This window comes from Zalophus californianus, chromosome 8 (genome assembly GCF_009762305.2).
Source record: "Zalophus californianus isolate mZalCal1 chromosome 8, mZalCal1.pri.v2, whole genome shotgun sequence".
Taxonomy (NCBI): domain Eukaryota; kingdom Metazoa; phylum Chordata; class Mammalia; order Carnivora; family Otariidae; genus Zalophus; species Zalophus californianus.
The window spans coordinates 15,983,429-16,002,785 of NC_045602.1; the positions used below are offsets into that span (position 1 = coordinate 15,983,429).

Consider the following 19,357-nt stretch of genomic DNA (forward strand, 5'->3'; position numbering starts at 1 on the left):
CAGAGACAGATCAACCTGGCTCTATGTCCCATTTCAACTTATCAGCTGGTGACCTTTGGCAAATAAATTAAGCTCCTGTGTCTTAGTTCCCTCTCTGAAACAGGATTAATAAGAGTACTGACTAGGCTTACTGTAGTATCTAGCACATTAGAAGTACTCAATCAATGATGGCTGTTCTCACCATCATCCACCATATTTTACAGATGAGGAAACTGAGGCCCAGAGAGAAACTGCCCAATCATTAAAACCAGTAAGTGTGTCCCAGACAGAAACAGAGGGAGATGCTGCCATCTTAAGCCAGAATATCTTTAGCTGGCTCTCAGAGGACACTTACTCTATGGAGAGGCTAGACTTTTCAGTTCCAACTTTGTCCTAAGATCTCCCTGCAGACTGTGGTTCCCTTGCTTATTATTGCTACCACTGTCACATGCTGTCCTGAGAGAGGCCAAAGATTCTTCCTATTTAGACTTTCAGAACTACTGAGAAAACAAGATACAGTATTTTTCAACTGTTTGGGGGTTTTTGTTTTGTTTTGTTTTGTTTTGTGAGGGAGAAGTCGGGGAGAGGCAGAGGGAGGGAGGGAGAGAGAGAGAGAGAATTTAAGTAGGCTCCATGCCCAACACAGAGCCCGATGCAGGGCTCAATCTCACAACCCTGAGATCATGACCTAAGCCATAATCAAGAGTCAGACGCATAACCAACTGAGCCACCCAGGTGCCCCTCAACTGGTTTGTTTTGTTTTGGTTTGGTTCGGGGTTTTTTTGTTTGTTTGTTTGTTTGTTTCCATATGAATTCCGCATATTTAAAATATTTTTACTGGGGATATTTCTCCTATCTTAGTACATGAGTGAGTCTTAAAGGGAAAGGAAGATTGCATTAAGATCTCAAGCACGTGTGAGGGAAGATGATCTGACATGACCCCTGTTGCCCACTCCCACCAACACAGACCTATGCCCTGATTAAGAATTATTAGCTTAGAACACTCAACAAAATGCCTTATTTAAAGGCTTAGGGTAACAACAAAAGGGCAAAAAGAGTATCCCCAACATAGACAATATAACTGACAAAACACAGTAAATGCATCTGCGCCTTGAAACTTACCTCAGGGAATCCCCCCATCCTAGCTCTTAGCTTCTCTATGTGGTAGAGCCCCCTCTATCACTTAACCCCCGATTCCCTCGAATCCACAGCAAGAGAAAGAAGCCAAGTGACCAGTTCGCCCCACCTGAAGACCTCCTCTCTATCTGTCTAAGAACCTGTCTAAGAATCTCTCCTATGGAGATTGATACTAGAATCACCCGCACCCTTCTGGAAACACCTATACCACTAACGCATAAGAATGAAGCTTTGGTTAGGCATTGATTGAATAATCATATCTATGCTTTATCCTAATATGGTAAGTGTAGATGAGTGAGAATAGCTATTTCCTTATAAAAACACAGATTTCCACTCTTTATCTCCAAGGGCTTTCTTTAATTACACCATGCTACCTCTCATTTATTTTGATAAATTTAAACAAATAATTTGAAAGGTTTTGAAATTAATGGAAAAATATTATTTCTAGTAACCAAAACAATTTACAGTTCTCAAGCATGACAATTTATAATTAACTATGTCTGATTTAAATGCGATATGGTTGAGCTACTAAAAACCATGCATCAAAAGATATACCTTTCTCTCCCTTCTTTTCGAGACCGCGTGATCTGATTAATTTCCAATGCTGTGAGCTTCTTTGCCACACGATACTGCCAGGTATAAAATGCTTCTTTTGAAGCCGCTATCACATGTGTTTTGGTCATTGCAACGAATAACGGTACTATTAAAAAGAGCATTAAGACAATTAGGTTACAGTTACACAGAAACGCAGAATGTTTGTGCTGCAAAGGAATTTAGTGAGCACTGCATTCAACTCCTCATTTCAGACAATATACCTCATACACAGTCTCTAAAATCAAAAAAGAATCAAAAGCTTGTAGAACTATACAAAAATGTTACATCAAAATGGATCAAAGACCTAAATGTAAGAGTTAAAACTGTAGAAATCCTAGAAGAAAAAAAAAACTTACGAATAAATCTTTGTGACCGTGGATTAGGCAAGAGTTTCTTAGATATGACACGAAAAGCACAAGCAACAAAACAAAATGGAGATGATTAACTGGACTTCATCAAATTAAAAACATTTGTGCTTCAAAAGACTTTTTTTTTTTAAGATTTTACTTATTTATTTGAGAGAGAGGAAGATAGAGAGAGCATGAGTAGTGGGAAAGGAAGAAGCAGGCTCCCCGCAGAGCCAGAAGCCCAACATGGGGCTCGATCCCAAGACCCTGAGATCATGACCTGAGGCAGAAGGCAGACGCTTAACCAACTGAGCCACCCAGGTGCCCCAACATTTGTGCTTCAAAGGACACTATCAAAAAAGTGAAAGGACAGCCCACAGAAGAAAATATTCGTAAATCATATATGTGATAAGGAATTGTTTCTAGGATATGTAAAGAGCTCTTACAATTCAATAATAAAAAGATAAATAGCCCAATTAAAAAATGGGCAAAAGATCTGAACAGACATTTCTCCAATGAAGACACACAAACAGCCAGTAAACAAAGGGAAAGATGTTCAACACTATTAGCCATCAAGCAAATGCAAATCAAAACCACAATGAGATACTACTTCCCTCCCATTTTAATGGCTAAAATCAAAAGGCTAGACAATAATGAGTATTGCCAAGGATGTACAGAAATGGTGGGAAAATAAAGTGGTGTGTCCACTTTGAAAATAGTTTGGCAGTTTCTCCAAATGTTAAATACAGAGTTACCACAGGCCCCAACAACTCCACTCCTAGGTATATGCCCAAGAGAAATGAAAACACATGTCCACACAAAAACTCACACACAAATGTTCAGAACAGCATTGTTCATAATAGCCAAAAAGTAGAAATAGCCCAAATGTCCATTAACTGATGAATACATAAATCAACTCCCACTCCTTCCACCTGTCCCCACTATTATTACTGCTTGGTTTGGGCCTTTATCCTTCCCTCCAATCTCACATCTTATATTTCTTCATTAATTTAGAAAAGAAAATTCTCCAAAGTTCCTTCCTAATTTCAGAAAATATTCTCCTAAACATATAACTTTTTTTCATCTTTTTCTTTTTTTTAAGATTTTATTTATTTAAGAAAGAGAGAGAGCACAAGCAGGGGGCGTAGCAGGCAGAGGGACTGGGAGAAGCGGGCTCCCTGCTAAGCAGAGAGCCCTACCCAGGGCTTGATCCCAGGACCCTGGGATCATGACCTGAGCTGAAGGTGGATATTTAACCAACTGAGCCACCCAGGTGCCGCTTTTTGTTCTGTTTCTTAAAGAACATTTAATTAGCTCCTATTCTGTACCCTTTGATGACACAGTCTTATCAAATCTATCTTAAAAATTTTTAAATGGAGGAATAAAGAAGTAAAATAACTTGCCCACGGTCGCAAAACAAACTAAACACCATAAAAGTAAGTACACATATTCACCCACAATATGTAAAAACAACAACAAAAAATCCTTCATAAAAGATCATTTTAGTACCTGTTTTCTAAACTCATGAATAATTAGAATAATGTAAAACTTATGTTTTATTAAATATTAAGCAAAGTATTCATATGGCCAGAATAAAGGAATGGTGTTAATAGCAGCTACCATTTATGGAGTTCTTGCCACAGTCCAAGAAGATATTTAAGGCAGTAAGAGACTTAGAAAGTAGACAAAGAATTAGAAACCAGACTAATGGTAAAACCCAACTTTGGGTTTCAAATTCAAGAATTTTTATTTGCTAAGTAATTCAGTATAGTTGAATCATACTAAAAAAAAAACTTTTTCATTACAATTGTCAAGATTTTTCTATTCAAAACACGTACTATTGTTGAACTCTAGAGGGAGCCAGAAGCCTTTCCTGTAGGGAACAAGTGGTTGAAAGGCAGTCCTGGAGAAGGGTAGCAAAGTCCTAGGGAGTGCTGAGTGGGACGAATGAGCACACCGGGCCCAGGCTTTGCTCAGCTTTCTCTGACCCCGGCTCTTCACTAAATCCTAAGACCTTTGCTAAATGTTTAGTAAATTCTACCACAGACACATTATCTAATGCCAACTATTATGCCCTTAGTGTGATTTGAAGGAAGCTCACAAATTTTTAAACTACTTTCTAACAATACAATTTTTCCTGAGCATATAAAAGCATTCCTCTATCCATTGTTTACCTACAACTAAATTATATTCATGTTCCTTTTTTTTTTTTAAGATTTTTTATTTATTTGAGAGAGAGAGTGACAGAGATAGCAAAAGATAGCACAAGTGGGAAGGAGGGAGAAGCAGGCTCCCGCGGAGCAGGGAGCCTGAAGTGGGACTCGATCCCAGGACCCTGGGACCATGACATGAGTCCAAGGCAGACGTTTAAATGACTGAGCCACCCAGGCGCCCCTGTTCCTTTCTAATACATCCTAAATAATCACAATAACTAATCGTTAGCCTGATTAATTCAAAAGTAAAATCTTAGTGGTTCATGGAAAGAGTCAGACTTTGGGATTCAAGGGACAGGTACTTGCTTAACTCTGTGGCCTTAGAAAAATCACTTATTCTCTCTGAACCTCAGTTTACTCACTGCAACTGAAGATGATAATACCAACCTTATACAGCTGCTTAAAGATTAAAAGAGATAGTAAACATAAAGCATAGTACAGTGCCTGGAACAGAATAAAGGCTTAATAATCACTTCAAAGCCAACATTTATTGAATTTTAAATGTATATATATACCAGGTACATATTGTAATATACTAATTATAATTACAGTTATATACAATATATAATTGTATAATATATAATGAACATACTCCATAGTATCTATTCTCACTCACACAACTACTCCTTGAGGTAGGCATTATTATCCCCATGTAGCAGATGAAGACACAGAAAGATGGAGGAGTTAAATAACTTGCTGAACACACAGCTGGGAAGTGGGAGAAGGTGGGACACAAGCCCAGTTAAACTGGCTCCAGAAGCTGTGTCCTTAACCACTATGGCATCGTGCTTCTCATTAAGGGTTATTAAGTATTAGATGTGGTTACTGTTATTGTCTTTACTTTTATTACCTACATAGGTTTTTATAATAAAATCACATACAAACCCACCGGTCAATACAAAAAACAAATACAAATGTGTCTGAAACATACATTCTTTTGAATCAATAGAGTAGTAATTTCAGCAAATTCATATGGGTAGATAATTCTATCTACAAAAATTATGCTAGATCTTCATTAAAAGATCCAACCCATCCAGGTGGATTCATTCTTAGTTTCCTAGAACTAAAATAAACCTCCAGGAAAAAGTTAAGAATCCAAATTTTAACAGAACATTTTAGAAAAAGAACACAACCAGGGTAAAAGGACTCCACGTCCTTCTCAACTATTCATTATCTACAAAAAAATTTCAAATATCTAGAATGATTATTGGAAAAAAAATTTTAAGAAAAAGACAGTCTCTTCAACAAATGGTGTTGGGAAAATTGGACAGCCACATGCAGAAGAATGAAACTGGACCACTCTTTTACACCATACACAAAAATAAACTCAAAATGGATGGAATCCATCAAAATCCTAGAGGAGAACACAGGCACCTCTTTGACATCAGCCACAGCAATTTCTTGCTGAACATGTCTCCAAAGGCAAGAGAAACAAAAGCAAAAATGAACTATTGGGACCTCATCAAAATAAAAAGCTTTTGCACAGCAAAGGAAACAGTCAACAAAACCAAAAGACAACCTACAGTATGGGAGAAGATATTTACAAATGACATCTCAGTTAAAGGGCTAGTATCCAAGATCCATAAAGAACTTACCAAACTCAACACCCAAAAAAAACAAATAATCCACTCAAAAAATGGGCAGAAGACATGAACAGACATTTCCCCAAAGAAGACATACAGATGGCCAACAGACACATGAAAAAATGCTCAACATCGCTCATCATCAGGGAAATCCAAATTAAAACCATAATGAGATACCACCTCACACAGGTCAGAATGGCTAAAATTAACAAGTCAGGAAACAACAGATGTTGGCGGGGATGCGGAGAAAGGGGAACCCTCCTACACTGTTGGTGGGAATGCAAACTGGTGCAGCCACTCTGCACCACTATTTTTAACTCAAAAAGTTAAAAATAGAGCTACCATATGACCCAGCAATTGCATTACTAAGTATTTATCCAAAGGATGCAAACACAGTGATTTGAAGGGGCAGCCCAGATGTCCATCGACAGATGAATGGATAAAGAAGATGGAACATTACTCAGCCATCAAAAAGAATGAAATCTTGCCATTTGCAATGACAACGGAAGGAACTAGAAGGTATTACACTAAGCAAAATAAGTCGGTCAGAGAAAAACAAATACCATATGATTTCACTCATATGTGGAATTTAAGAAACAAAACAAATGAACATAGGGAAAGGGAAGGAAAAATAAAATAAGATGAAAATTGAGAGGGAGGCAAAACATAAGAGACGCTGACCTCTAGGAAACAAACTGCAGATTGCTGGAGGGGAGGTGGGTGGGGGGAAGGGATAATTGGGTGATGGGCATTAAGGAGGGCACTTGATATAATGAGCACTGGGTATTATATGCAACTGATGAATCACTAGATTCTACCTCTGAAACTAATAAAAAAAAATTATGCTTCCATTAACTGAACTTTGTAACACTAAGAAGTAGTAGTTACTAGGCAAGCAAGGATGTAAAATAACTTAAAACAATCTAAGAATTCACATATAAGTAAAACCTGCTTTTAATATTTTAATGCTGAGGCCTGAAATAAATGTCTACATCTATAATGTTCCCCTACTTTCCTATTCATTTCTCAGCCCCTTAAAGAGCTGGTAAACTGAAACTGCACTGACATGTTTTCATCAAATTGCCTTTTCCTAGATTATATGGAGGACGCAGTGCATGTGTCAGAGACCATCATTGGAAAGCCACCGACATGCTCTCACCAAAATGGCTAAAGTACAGGCACCTGGTACTTTCAGGCACTTTCCATGCCTTCAATCCTCTGCAAATGCCGTTTTCTCTCCTTAAAAAGTCACCTAAAGAAATACTTATCCTTCAAAATTCAGGTCAAATGAAACTGTCTCTAAGGAGGAAAGATGTCCCTGCTGTCCTTACTCACCAACATCCACTTATCCTCGCACACAGATGGGGAGCAGTAAGCCAGTGTTCAACTGAGTAACTATATTTCATTATTTGTTTAAATATCCTACAGGAAGTTTCAAAGTCAATTTCTTATAACTCCAGATACCCAGTACAGGACCTGAAACTCAGTGAAGGTTTGCTAAATAAATGAATTATCATTTTCTATTTTCATGATAGAAAATAAATATTTTCCATATGTTCAATAAACATTTGTTATGGGGCAGGCATAGAGTTAGGTAGAGGAGATACAGAAATGAATAAGACAAAGACCTTTAAGAAGCTCAAAATCTTGTGGGGAAGACTAACAAGAAAATCGATAATCATAGTGCAGAGTAAAAAGCAGTACTGTGAACAGAAGTGCACCAAAGGTATTTTAAGGACGCAAAGGAAGAGCACCAAAAACGGGCACCTAACTCCTTCATGTAAGGAACAAGAGTCCCACAGACTAAACTTCTATAATAATGTACAAAGTTCTTTTAAAAAGTTTCTATAGAGTTTGTCAGGAGGAAGAGTAGGTAGCACAACAAAAATTACACTCTCCAGAACAACATCAGTTACATACTTTTTTCATTTTAGCCTCTGGCCCTCATGAAAACTTGGCATACAAACTGAAAAAAGGAATTTTACAGGATATGTATGAAACAAAAATGTTGAGTCCTTGGCTGGGTTTACTGCAGACCAATGAAAGAACTGTTTGTTAAAATTTCAGCCAGCGAGACTGCCAAAAAAAAAAGTTTCGAGACTCAAAAATACAAATAATCATGCCCTCAAGTATTGGCCATTTTATGAAGGTGAAGGACTAACATCTGGCTTTATGGAAAAAAAAAAAAAGACTACCTGTGATTAAAATTACTTTGAGGCTAACCCTATCATCATTATTCTATGTTAAAACTTTTGATATCAAAAAAAAGCATATAATCTAAAGACTGACAGAATTCACACCTTAAAAACTATTGTTTCTAACAGAAGACATTCATGTAACAAGAATCTGTAATAATTTTAAGTGAAGCCTTTTAATAAGGAACATTAACATATACATGTGTGCACATATATAAACATATACCTAAGTGACAATGAACATAAGACCTGAAGTTGAAAAGTTTCACTATATAAAAGTGAGTTACCAAGACCCTGAACAGAGAGCATAAGATCCTTGAAGCCAGTATTTCTCACATTTGCTTGTATCACCCAAAGAGTTTAGCAAAATATACTTAGAAGACAGACACTAACATCTGATTAAGATTGAACATGAAATCTAAAAAAAAAATGACGAGCTCTCAGATTCAGAAAATAATTCAATGGGTTTTCAATGTTTGAAATCTAATAACTTTTCTAACACCACATCCAATAAACTACCACACTTAAAAAAATGTTACTTTTGGAAGTTGCAGTGAAATGGCAACAAAATATTTGGTAATGATTTTTAACAAAAAAACTTAGAGTAAGATGTGCAATTTTTTAATGGTGACTTTCAGAGCCGTTGGCTAGAAGGAATGGTAAATCTAAAGTAACAAATGTCTTCTGAAAACAAAAAGGAATTTTTGAAAGCTGTCCCTATTAATAGACTGATTTCATTAGAAAAATCTGGAAAGAGCAAATGCACTTTTACAAGCAGCTAAAGTGTTTTTATGGGAGAGAGGTATTTACAAGCAGTTTATTAATAATAAAAGTGGTTTAACAGCAAAATTCTTTCTACAATCCTCAGTTTGTTACATGCTAATCATTATGTTGCATACCAATTCCTATACAATTATATTTCCCATTGAAAGCAAATGATGGCATATAGCATTCATGAGACTACTGTGGCTTTTACATACAGTAACCTATAATTTATTGTATTAAACAGGATACTTCTTTTTTTATTTTTTTATTGTTATGTTAATCACCATACATTACATCATTAGTTTTTGATGTAGTGTTCCATGATTCATTGTTTGTGCATAACACCCAGTGTGCTCCATGCAGAATGTGCCCTCTTTAATACCCATCACCAGGCTAACCCATCCCCCCACCCTCCTCCCCTCTAGAACCCTCAGTTTGTAAACAGGATACTTCTGACAGTGAAGTGGAGCATTATTAGTAATTTTACCATGACAATAGGCATAAACTGGTGCTAGACTTGGCAAACCAGAAGAACGGTCATCCTTATCTTGGAGAAGACCATTTTAATTAATAATACCATTGTCAGGTTTTTAAATTAGTGTTACAAATAAAGATTGATTAAAAAAGGAATAGACAACATTTCCTTACCAATATCAATATACTTGGGATCCAAAGGTGTGCCAATAGAATTACAAAGAACAAGCACAAACTGTGAACAAAAAACAAAGAGTATCAGAGCTCCCGCTTCTTTAAAATAAAGGAAACAATCCTTAAGATATCATGCTTAGTATCACGACCGGGAAATAACTGATAAAATTGTTAAGTGCAAAGAATATAATCTACAGCATTAAACATAAAGAAACATGTATTAAAATTAAACCAAGGCTGATTTCTCAATATAATGGAACACTGTGGTTTTTAAAAGGCCACCTAAGAAACGCAAGCACACTGGCTACTTTTCATTATTTACACTTCTAAAACTCCTGATCAGCTGTAACCTCAAAACTCATTTTCATCCTATGATCAGCTATTTAAAAACTAATTTAATTTGTTACCGTTGCACCAAATGTTCCCATCTCGTTCTCCTCCTTTGAAGCAATATAAAAAGGACATGAGAAATTCAGAAAAAATCAGTTAACTCAGAAAAAAATATAATCCAATCTAGTGAAAAATGACTTACAATGCCCACTGGTTAGTTAGCACAAACACAATTACCAATAATTAATATTAAGGAAAATAATCAAGTATAATGCACACTTTACACCATATCATTCTAAAGTGATAATTTTACTCTCAGTTACCTTTTCTATTATCTTGTGCTAAGAATACTATTTTACGTAGATGTTCTCCTGAAAAGATTAATGATTTCAAATAAACCAATTCTCTATGTACTATTTACATATAGTCTTTTTCTTTTTTCAGCTGCTCAAGTAAAACTTCTTTAATTTCATAAATAGAAACTAAAGGGATCTTTACGCACTGTCGGTGGGAATGCAAACTGGTGCAGCCACACTGCTGGAAAACAGTATGGAGGGTCCTCAAAAACTTAAAAATAGAGCCAGCCCATGATCCGGGAATCGCACTACTGAGTATTTACCCAAAAAATACAAAAACACGAATTCAAAGAGATAAATGCACCCTTATGTTTACTGCAGCATTATTTACAATAGCTAAACTACAGAAGCAGCCCAAGTCTCCATCAATAGATGAATGGATAAAGAAGATGTGGTGTATAGATACATGCAATGGAATATTATTCAGCCATAAAAAAGAATGAAATCCTGCCATTTGCAATAACATGGATGGAGCTACTGAGTATAATGCTAAGTGACATAAGTAAGAGAAAGACAAATACCATATGATCTCACTCATATGTGGAACTTAAGAAACAAAACAAATGAGCAAAGAAAAAAGAGAGAGAGAGAGAGAGACAAACCAAGAAACAGACTCTTAACTACACAGAACAAATTGATGGCCACCAGAGGGGTGGGGGGGGGGGTGAAATAGGTAAAGGAGATTAAGAGTACACTTATCATAATGAGCACTGAGTCATGTACAGAATTGAATTACTATACTGTACACCTGAAACTAATATAACACTGTATGTTAATAATACTGGAATTAAAGTTAAAAATTTAGGGGCACCTGGGTAGCTCAGTCAGGTGAGCATCTGACTCTTGATTTCAGCTCAGGTCATGATCTCAGGGTCCTGAGGTCAAGCCCTGCATCCAGCTCCATGCTGAGAGCAGAGTCGGCTTGAGATTCTCTCCTTCTCCTTCTCCCTCTGCCCTTCCCCCCCTTCCCTCGACCCTGTTCACATGCAGGCACACAGGTTTCTCTCTCTCTCTCTCTAAAAATAAATAAATAGGGGCGCCTGGGTGGCTCAGTCAGTTAAGCAGCTGCCTTCAGCTCAGGTCATGATTCTAGGGTCCTGGGATCGAGCCCCACATCGGGATCCTTGCTCTGTGGGGAGCCGCCTTCTCCCTCTCCCTCGGCCTGCCTGCTGCTCCCCCCTGCTTGTGCTCTCTCTCTCTCACTAGCTCTCTCTCTCTGTGTCAAATAAATAAATAAAAGCTTTAAAGAAATAAAATAAAAATGAATAAATAAAATTTTTAAAAAATAAATAAAATTAAAAATTTAAGGAAAAAATGTTTAAAAAAAATTTTAAGAAACTAAATGACAAATTGTACCAAAATATAATTTACTCTTCTACTACTTAAAATAAGCTGATTTACTGCCACAAAGTACTACAAATAATGTGTATTTTTTAATCCACATATAATCTACATGCTCAAGGTTAAAGAATGAAGTAGATCCATAAGACTTATTAAAAATAGAAGTTCCCCACTAACTTCCCATTTTCTGCTCCCTGAAGTAACAACTTTCAGCTCCTTTAACTCATCCTTTTGATATTTACCTCCACAAACCTAAGTAATGTGTTTATGATGCTACTTCTTGTTTTGTTCTGTTTAGATCTGGGACATTCTCTACTGACTTCCCACTATCACAGATAGGTATGTAACTCTCTTTCAGCCCCCCTCCCAGCACCCAACTCAGGGCACACCCCTATGCCTCCAGCTTTCCACCTACCATTTTTTAGATCAGAATTTTAGGGGTTAATATGGTCATTAAGCTCCAAATAAAAGGCTCTTTTTAATTAAAAAAATCCATTTAAAAAACATCATTTTGGGGCGCCTGGGTGGCTCAGTTGGTTGAGCGACTGCCTTCGGCTCAGGTCATGATCCTGGAGTCCCGGGATCGAGTCCCGCATCGGGTTCCCTGCTCTGCAGGGAGTCTGCTTCTCCCTCTGACCCTCTTCCCTCTCATGCTCTCTATCTCTCATTCTCTCTCTCTCAAACAAATAAATAAAATCTTTAAAAAACAAACAAAAATCCTCTTTAAAAAAAATAAAAAAATAAAAAAATAAAAAACATCATTTTGACTATGTAAGTGTTACTCACAGCTGAGTTTTAAGTATGTCAAGATTTATTCTCCTTTCAAGTGCATTTTGCTTTCCCTGTGGTTGGTAATTGTCTTTTTCTCTTTGCTAGTTTCTCTGTATTGATTACTAACTTAAGTATTTCCAAATTGTTTTTCCATTCGTTTCTTTCTCCTACCAGGTACCATTAAGTCCTGTGTCTCTTCAGGATTCTGGGATGAAAACTGGTTTCTTCTTTGCTTTCTCCATTGATCACTTAGGATTCAGCTTTCTTAGGTCTGCTAAGGTAATTATCACTAATCCACCTACTCTTTAACCTCCAAAACTGTTGCCATTTCCTCTCCCTTTCTGGTCCCTATGGACTTAGGACTTTTTAAAAAATACCTTTATTGTTGTTTTGTGAGTTTCAGGAGAGAACAGGGCCAAAGGTGGCTGTTCAAATGGCCACCTTAATACACAATGGAATATTATGCAGCCATCAAAAGGAATGAGATCTTGCCATTTGCAACGACGTGGATGGAACTGGAGGGTGTTATGCTGAGTGAAATAAGTCAATCAGAGAAAGACATGTATCATATGACCTCACTGATATGAGGAATTCTTAATCTCAGGAAACAAACTGAGGGTTGCTGGAGTGGTGGGGGGTGGGAGGGATGGGGTGGCTGGGTGATAGACATCGGGGAGGGTATGTGCTATGGCGAGCGCTGTGAACTGTGCAAGACTGTTGAGTCGCAGATCTGTACTTCTGCAACAAATAATGCAACATATGTTAAGAAAAAAGAAAAAGAAGAAGATAGCAGGAGGGGAAGAATGAGGGGGAGTAAGTCAGAGGGGAAGACGAACCATGAGAGACGATGGACTCTGAAAAACAAACTGAGGGTTCTAGAGGGGAGGAGGGTGGGGGGATGGGTTAGCCTGGTGATGGGTATTCAAGGGGGCACATTCTGCATGGAGCACTGGGTGTTATGCACAAACAATGAATCATGGAACACTACATCAAAAACTAATGATGTAATATATGGTCATTAACATAACAATAAAAATAAAAATATATATATTTAGCAAAAAAAAAAAATGGCCACCTTAAACTAAAAACTCTATACTTTTTAATGGGATAAAAAAACGTATAACTCAGCCAAAGACAATGGTAATCCTTTTTAAAAAAATTTATAAGCTTCTGCAAATATTTAAATTATTAGCATACTTTTTAAAAAGGAATTATTTACATTATTTATTTTATCCTATGAGACATTGATTTTTAAAGCAATGTAATTCCAAATAAAAGTATACTTCTCAATGTCAAAGCTACCCAAAGTGTTATAATGGTCATCATTACATAATTTCTTGAGCGTTTATACTAACATCTGGATATTCATTTTTCCTTGTGGAATTTTAACTTGGAAAAGGATTATGGCATTTTAAATATATTTCAGACACAAAAAGCTTCTGTACTGAACTGGTCAATATGAAATGCTAATGGATTAGCTGATTGGAGAAAAAAAAATAGGGGACAGAGAACCAATGGAGTCACATAATTTTCCAAAACAGAGGTCTAGACAGACATGGCCAGTAGACCCAATACTTCGCTGTACCTACCAGTACAGAGGTTATGCTTAAGAAGGTAGAGGTTAACTGATCTTAGCTTTAACATATAAAGGAACACCCACCTGAGGATGATTTTCATCAGCTTTTGTAGCCAAAATGCAGAAATCCCCACAGGTAGTAATAGAAATGAGACTCTTCACATATTTAACGTATTTCTCATTGTTTTTCGTATCCCAAAAGATAACACAATACTCTGGACGATCAGGTCTGGTATAAGCATAAACGACAGTATTTGAGCAGTAACCCCACTAGGAAGAAAGGAAGGAGCAAAGAACAGGAGGGAAGGAGAGGGAGAGAAAGAGAAAAAGAACATTTAACATTGGGAAATAAAGAAAAATCTTATTATATACTGCAGATATGTGGTTTTTTTGGTGCTGACCAAATATCTTCTTCAGGAATAGAAGACAGAAGGACTGAACATTCAGCTTAATATCTTTTCTCACTAAAATAACAACAAAATCTAAAAGTAATACAGTTATCAAACAAAGAATGTACTACAAAAATAAATTTAACTTTCCTTATTTTCATTGTTAAGATTTAAGCTTCAGTGGTGAAAATTTCAGATTTTTCAATAGTCATCACCAGCTGCACGGGGGGACAATAGGAAGAGTGATCCCCGTCAAAAGTTTATATCAAAAACTAATGATGTAATGTACGGTGATTAACATAATAATAAGAAATAAATAAATAAATAAATAAAAGTTTATATTCTGGGTCCCCAAGCCAAAATTCAAAAACAGATGCTTTGCCTTTTTTCCCCATCCACATTTTCTACATTTGTTTTTACCAAAGTAACATGTGCACATAGTTTAGAGTAAAATAATTCTATGTGGCTTCTTTAAAACAAAAATAAAATGCAGATCCCACTGACTAATTTCCTCCCGGGGCAGCCATTTACATACAACTCTGAGCTTTGACTGTTTTGTTATTTACTTCCGTATCACTTACGTATGAGATAGTGGAACTTAAAGAACTTAATGGAACCTCTTTCTCTTGAGCTAACTCCCCCAATATATTCATGTGTAATTTTTAATAAATCAGTATTCGGAGTTGATATTATTATGACTGTTTACTACCCAAAACTAAGGCATATTTACTTTTTATACTATGATTACTTTTTAAAATAATTTTAGATTTATAGGGGCGCCTGGGTGGCTCAGTCATTAAGCGTCTGCCTTCGGCTCAGGTCATGGTCCCGGGGTCCTGGGATGGAGGCCCGCATCGGGCTCTCTGCTCAGTGGGAAGCCTGCTTCTCCCTCTCCCGCTCCCCCTGCTTGTGTTCCTGCTCTCGCTATCTCTCTCTGTCAAATAAATAAATAAAACCTTAAAATAAAATAAAATAATTTTAGATTTATACAAAAGTTACAAGGATATGGCGCCTGCGTGGCTCAGTCGGTTAAGTATCCATCCCTCGATTTCAGCTCAGGTCATGATCTCAGGGTTGTGAGATCGAGACCTGTGTCAGGCTCTGCACTGAGTGTGGAGTCTGCTTAAGATTGTCTCTCTCCCTCTCCCTAGCTGCCCTCTCCCGCCACTCACACATGCTCTATAAAAAAAACTCTTTTTAAAGTTACAAGGATAATACAGAGTTCCCTATACTCCTCTCCCTATTGTTAACATCTTACACTACTGTGGTACATTTGTCACCACTAAGAAACCAGCACTGATCCAGTCCTACTAACTAAATTTCACAGTTTATTTGGATTTCATTAGTTTTTCTTTAATGTCCTTTTTCTGTCCCAGAATCCTATTTGGCATGCATTATACTTAGTAGTCATATCTCCTTAGAATCCCCTGGGCTGTGATGATTTCTCAGTCTCGCCTTGTTTTTAATGACCTAGACAGCTTTAATGAGTACTGGCCAGGTATTTTGCAGAACATCCTTCAATTTGGGTTTGTCTGATGTTTTTCTCCCACTCAGATTGGGATTCTCGGTTTTTAGTGAGACCATGACAGAAGTGAAGAGCTCTCCTCATGTGCCACATCAGGGGGTACATGGTACCTGTGTGACGCTGCTGACACTAGCCTTGACCGCCTAGACAAGGTGGTGTCTGCTAGGTCTCTCCACGGTAAGGGGACTTTCTTTTTTCCCCTTTCCATACCCTGCTCTTCAGAAGTGAGTCACTGAATGCAACTCACGTTCAAGTTAGGGAAGCCGGGGACCAGAGGGGGTCATATCTAAGTAATTCGAATACTTCTGTAAGGAAGATTTGTTTCTTCTCCTCCATTTATTTATTTAAATAATTTATTTTAGGTCAGCTTTTGCTTGTGGACATTTATTTTATATTGGTTACAATGCAAAGTTACATCATTTATTTTGTTGCTCAAATTGTTCCAGTTTTGGCCATTGGGAGCTCTTCCAGGCTGGCTCCTTTGTCTCTTTGGTATGTCCTATCCTTTTGTATTTTGAGCACTTCCTTACTTTCTGGCACTGTCAGAGACTCCTGTATTTTTCCCACTTAGTCCTAGAATCAGACAGTTCTCCAAGGTGCTTTGCCTTTTAAAAATGAAATAAGTTTTTCATAGCAAATATTCTTAGTAGTTTACCAGATTGGGTAATCTCATACTTCCGAACTTGTTTGGGGTCAAATGTTAAATTTAAGATAAAATATTGATTAGTATTGGGGCACCTGGGTGGCTCAGTCGGTTAAGCATCAGCCTCAGGTCATGATCCCAGAGTCCTGGGATCGAGCCCCGCATCAGGCTCCCTGCTCAGCGGGGAGCCTGCTTCTCCCTCTCCCACTCCCGTTTGTGCTCTCTCTAAGAAATAAATAAATAAAATCTTCTAAAAATATATTGATTAGTATTATCCTGCTTATTCTCATTTTCCCCTTCTGATCCATTCTCTCTCTGACTTTTTGTACCCTGCTCTTCCCTGGAGACTGACTTCTATGAACTCCAACACATAGGCCTTCTGGTTTCCAGTTGGGTCTGGCCAATAGAAGGCACCAACGGGTAGAGAGATGGGCTGACGTATTTCTTCCCCCAAACCGTTTCTACACAGCCAGCCGGCAGAGGCTGTGCTCCCACAGGATAATCCCTCTTGCATAGCCACAGCTCTAGTGGGTTCCAGGAACAATACTTTCCTACCTTGCCCACTATTGCTAAGCCTGGATGCCTGCGTTGTCATCCCTTACAGGACCCATTAGCCATGCCCGTACCTCTGTAATAAACCCTCCATCAGTCTCTCTTCAGTTATTCTTTTGAGTGTGTCGTCTGTTTCCTGCTGAGACCCTGACTGTTAGGGGTATTTTATTAGTTATATATAGTATTCTAGAAAAGTTTTCAGGTTCTAAAGTCTTCACACTAAAAACATCTCCTTTCATCTGGTTTCTAAAATAAAGTGGCTGCGAACACATGCAAGAAACGTACATTATATTTTGAGCTGTAACAAAACTGTTCAGTAAAAACAGCTTTTTTTTTTTTAACAACTGCTCACAATACTCACCTTATAATCAGGTCGAATGTTTGCAAAATATATAAAAGAATCAACAGCTAGTGCAATTTTCAGTCCTCCTCCTTCCCAAGATAGTGCAGACATCTGCTTTCCAGGAACCTTCAAAGTACCCAAATGCTGAAAAAATAATTATATTTAACCTAAAATATCACAATTAAATAAAATATAAATTACCACCAATCACATCATAGGGATCAAAGGTGTTATAAAAATTATTTTGTGAAAGGTTACTACTCACTTCAAAATCCTTTTCCTTGAATTTTTGTAATGAAAAACATACTTATGATAGGAGAAATTTACAAACAAAAGCAAAAGAATTCAGTATCAAATTTCATCAAATCCAAGATGCCAGAGATCTAAATATGCATATTTATGTATAACTCAGGAAAGAATAAAACACTGCTAATTAAAATAGGATAACTTTGACTATAAGATGCATTCCAATTTTGGAGTTGTAAAAAATTCTGCTTCTTGGGGGCACCTGGCTGGCTCAGTGGGTGGTTGTGGGTTCGAGCCCCATGTCAGGTGTAGACATTACTTAAAAATAAAATCTTAAAAAAAAAATTGTGCCTCTTGGGATGAACGCATTATTGCAGTAGTAAATGCAATCTTTACGTCTGGTCTCTCTTTCATTCTCCACAGCCAACCAGTCACCAAGTCCTATTGCTCCCGCTCTCATCTATCCTGCACTGCCCCTCCCTCCTTTGCTGAATGAACTATGGTAATGGTCTAACTGCAGTCTTTACCTTTTATCTCTTTTCTCCTTCCCAGCCTCTACCCCCCAAATTCAATATTCGTTCTACTGTCAAAATTACCTTTCTGGAACACAAACCCAGTCATTATCTTATCCTGCTTTAAAAAAATGTTTAATGATTTTTTTTAAAAATCAATAGCTTCCCACCATCACATTCTTTAGCAGAGTATACAATGCCTCTTCCCATTTGGCTCAAAACTATACTCTTTGGCTCAGTACCTCACTATTTAGCCACAATTCCTGTGTTCTCCCTCATGAGACGGCTACTGTGCCTCCAAACCTTTGACCTGGATAATAGACTTTCTGCCTGAAATCTTCCTTTCCTCTCCCCTTGCCTCCCCAGCCTTACTCTCCCTTGTCCTCCTGGAGCATGGGCTCCATCCTCCAAGATGCAACTTTAATATTGTTTCCTGCCTTTTCCTTCCTTCTACAGGTCCAGAGAATTCAGAAGGTGAGCTACCAGAGAGCACTAACTTCATCATATTCACATTTATGCCCTATCCCTTAATGGATTGCTTAATAAACAGGTACTCAATAAATATCTATTAAGTAAATAAATGTATCATGCATTCAAATTAATGTCTTCATATATGAAGACAATGCTAGATATTTTTAATTACAACGATATCAAACCAACTTACAGTTTTAACTGTAACATAGCCCATTTTATGGCTAAATTAACAAGTGAATAATACAAAGACATTTTAATGTGGCCATAAAAAGAAAATACTGTAAATCTATGTTTTGACAGACCCAAGAATTTTAATAAATAGTACTGCTATCCCTTTGTTCTTAAGCAGATATGCTCGAAAGTCAGTTTTAATGTATTAAACTCCATTTTGCCAGAGAAACTGATGGGGGTAAAAATGTTTTAACCTAGGAGGGTCCACTCTGTCTGTCCTGCTGCCTGCATGAAACCAGAGGGAGCAGGCAGGTTCTCACAGCATCACTCCTAGGAGTGACAAGCCTCACTGGGAAGAGAATAAGGCCATCTCCCAACTCTGCAGGCCAGCCAGGTGATGGCAGCAACACTGAGAGAAAACCAACTTGTAGTAAGCACTCACCTAGCCCTGGAGTAGGCATTTTCTCATTGTTACCTCCTGTAATTTTTATAACAGTGCCATGAGGTATTACCTTTATTTCAGAACATAAGTAAACTGAGTCTCAGAGGTGAAAGAAGTTCTCCAAGTGAGACAACACTGTGGAAATGGGATTCACAGCCAAAGCCAGGCCAACCTGACGACAAATCACATGTTCTATCATCTCCTTCCCTGGCTAAGACCACAGTA

General features: G+C 37.5%; 1 protein-coding gene across 2 annotated transcripts in view; it reads right to left on the bottom strand.

Moving 5' to 3' along the window:
• Window positions 1-19,357, bottom strand: part of WDR35 (WD repeat domain 35) — a 57,398-nt gene that overhangs the window by 25,764 nt on the left and 12,277 nt on the right. The window contains exons 9-13 of one of the 2 annotated variants that reach the window (XM_027622129.1): window positions 17,306-17,431; window positions 13,920-14,105; window positions 9,869-9,901; window positions 9,462-9,522; window positions 1,672-1,816 (exon numbers count right to left, since the gene is read on the bottom strand). In XM_027622129.1, the coding sequence (XP_027477930.1) occupies window positions 1,672-1,816; window positions 9,462-9,522; window positions 9,869-9,901; window positions 13,920-14,105; window positions 17,306-17,431 (551 nt within the window). The remainder of the gene's footprint in view (window positions 1-1,671; window positions 1,817-9,461; window positions 9,523-9,868; window positions 9,902-13,919; window positions 14,106-17,305; window positions 17,432-19,357) is intronic. The other variant, XM_027622130.1, reaches the window with a different exon arrangement.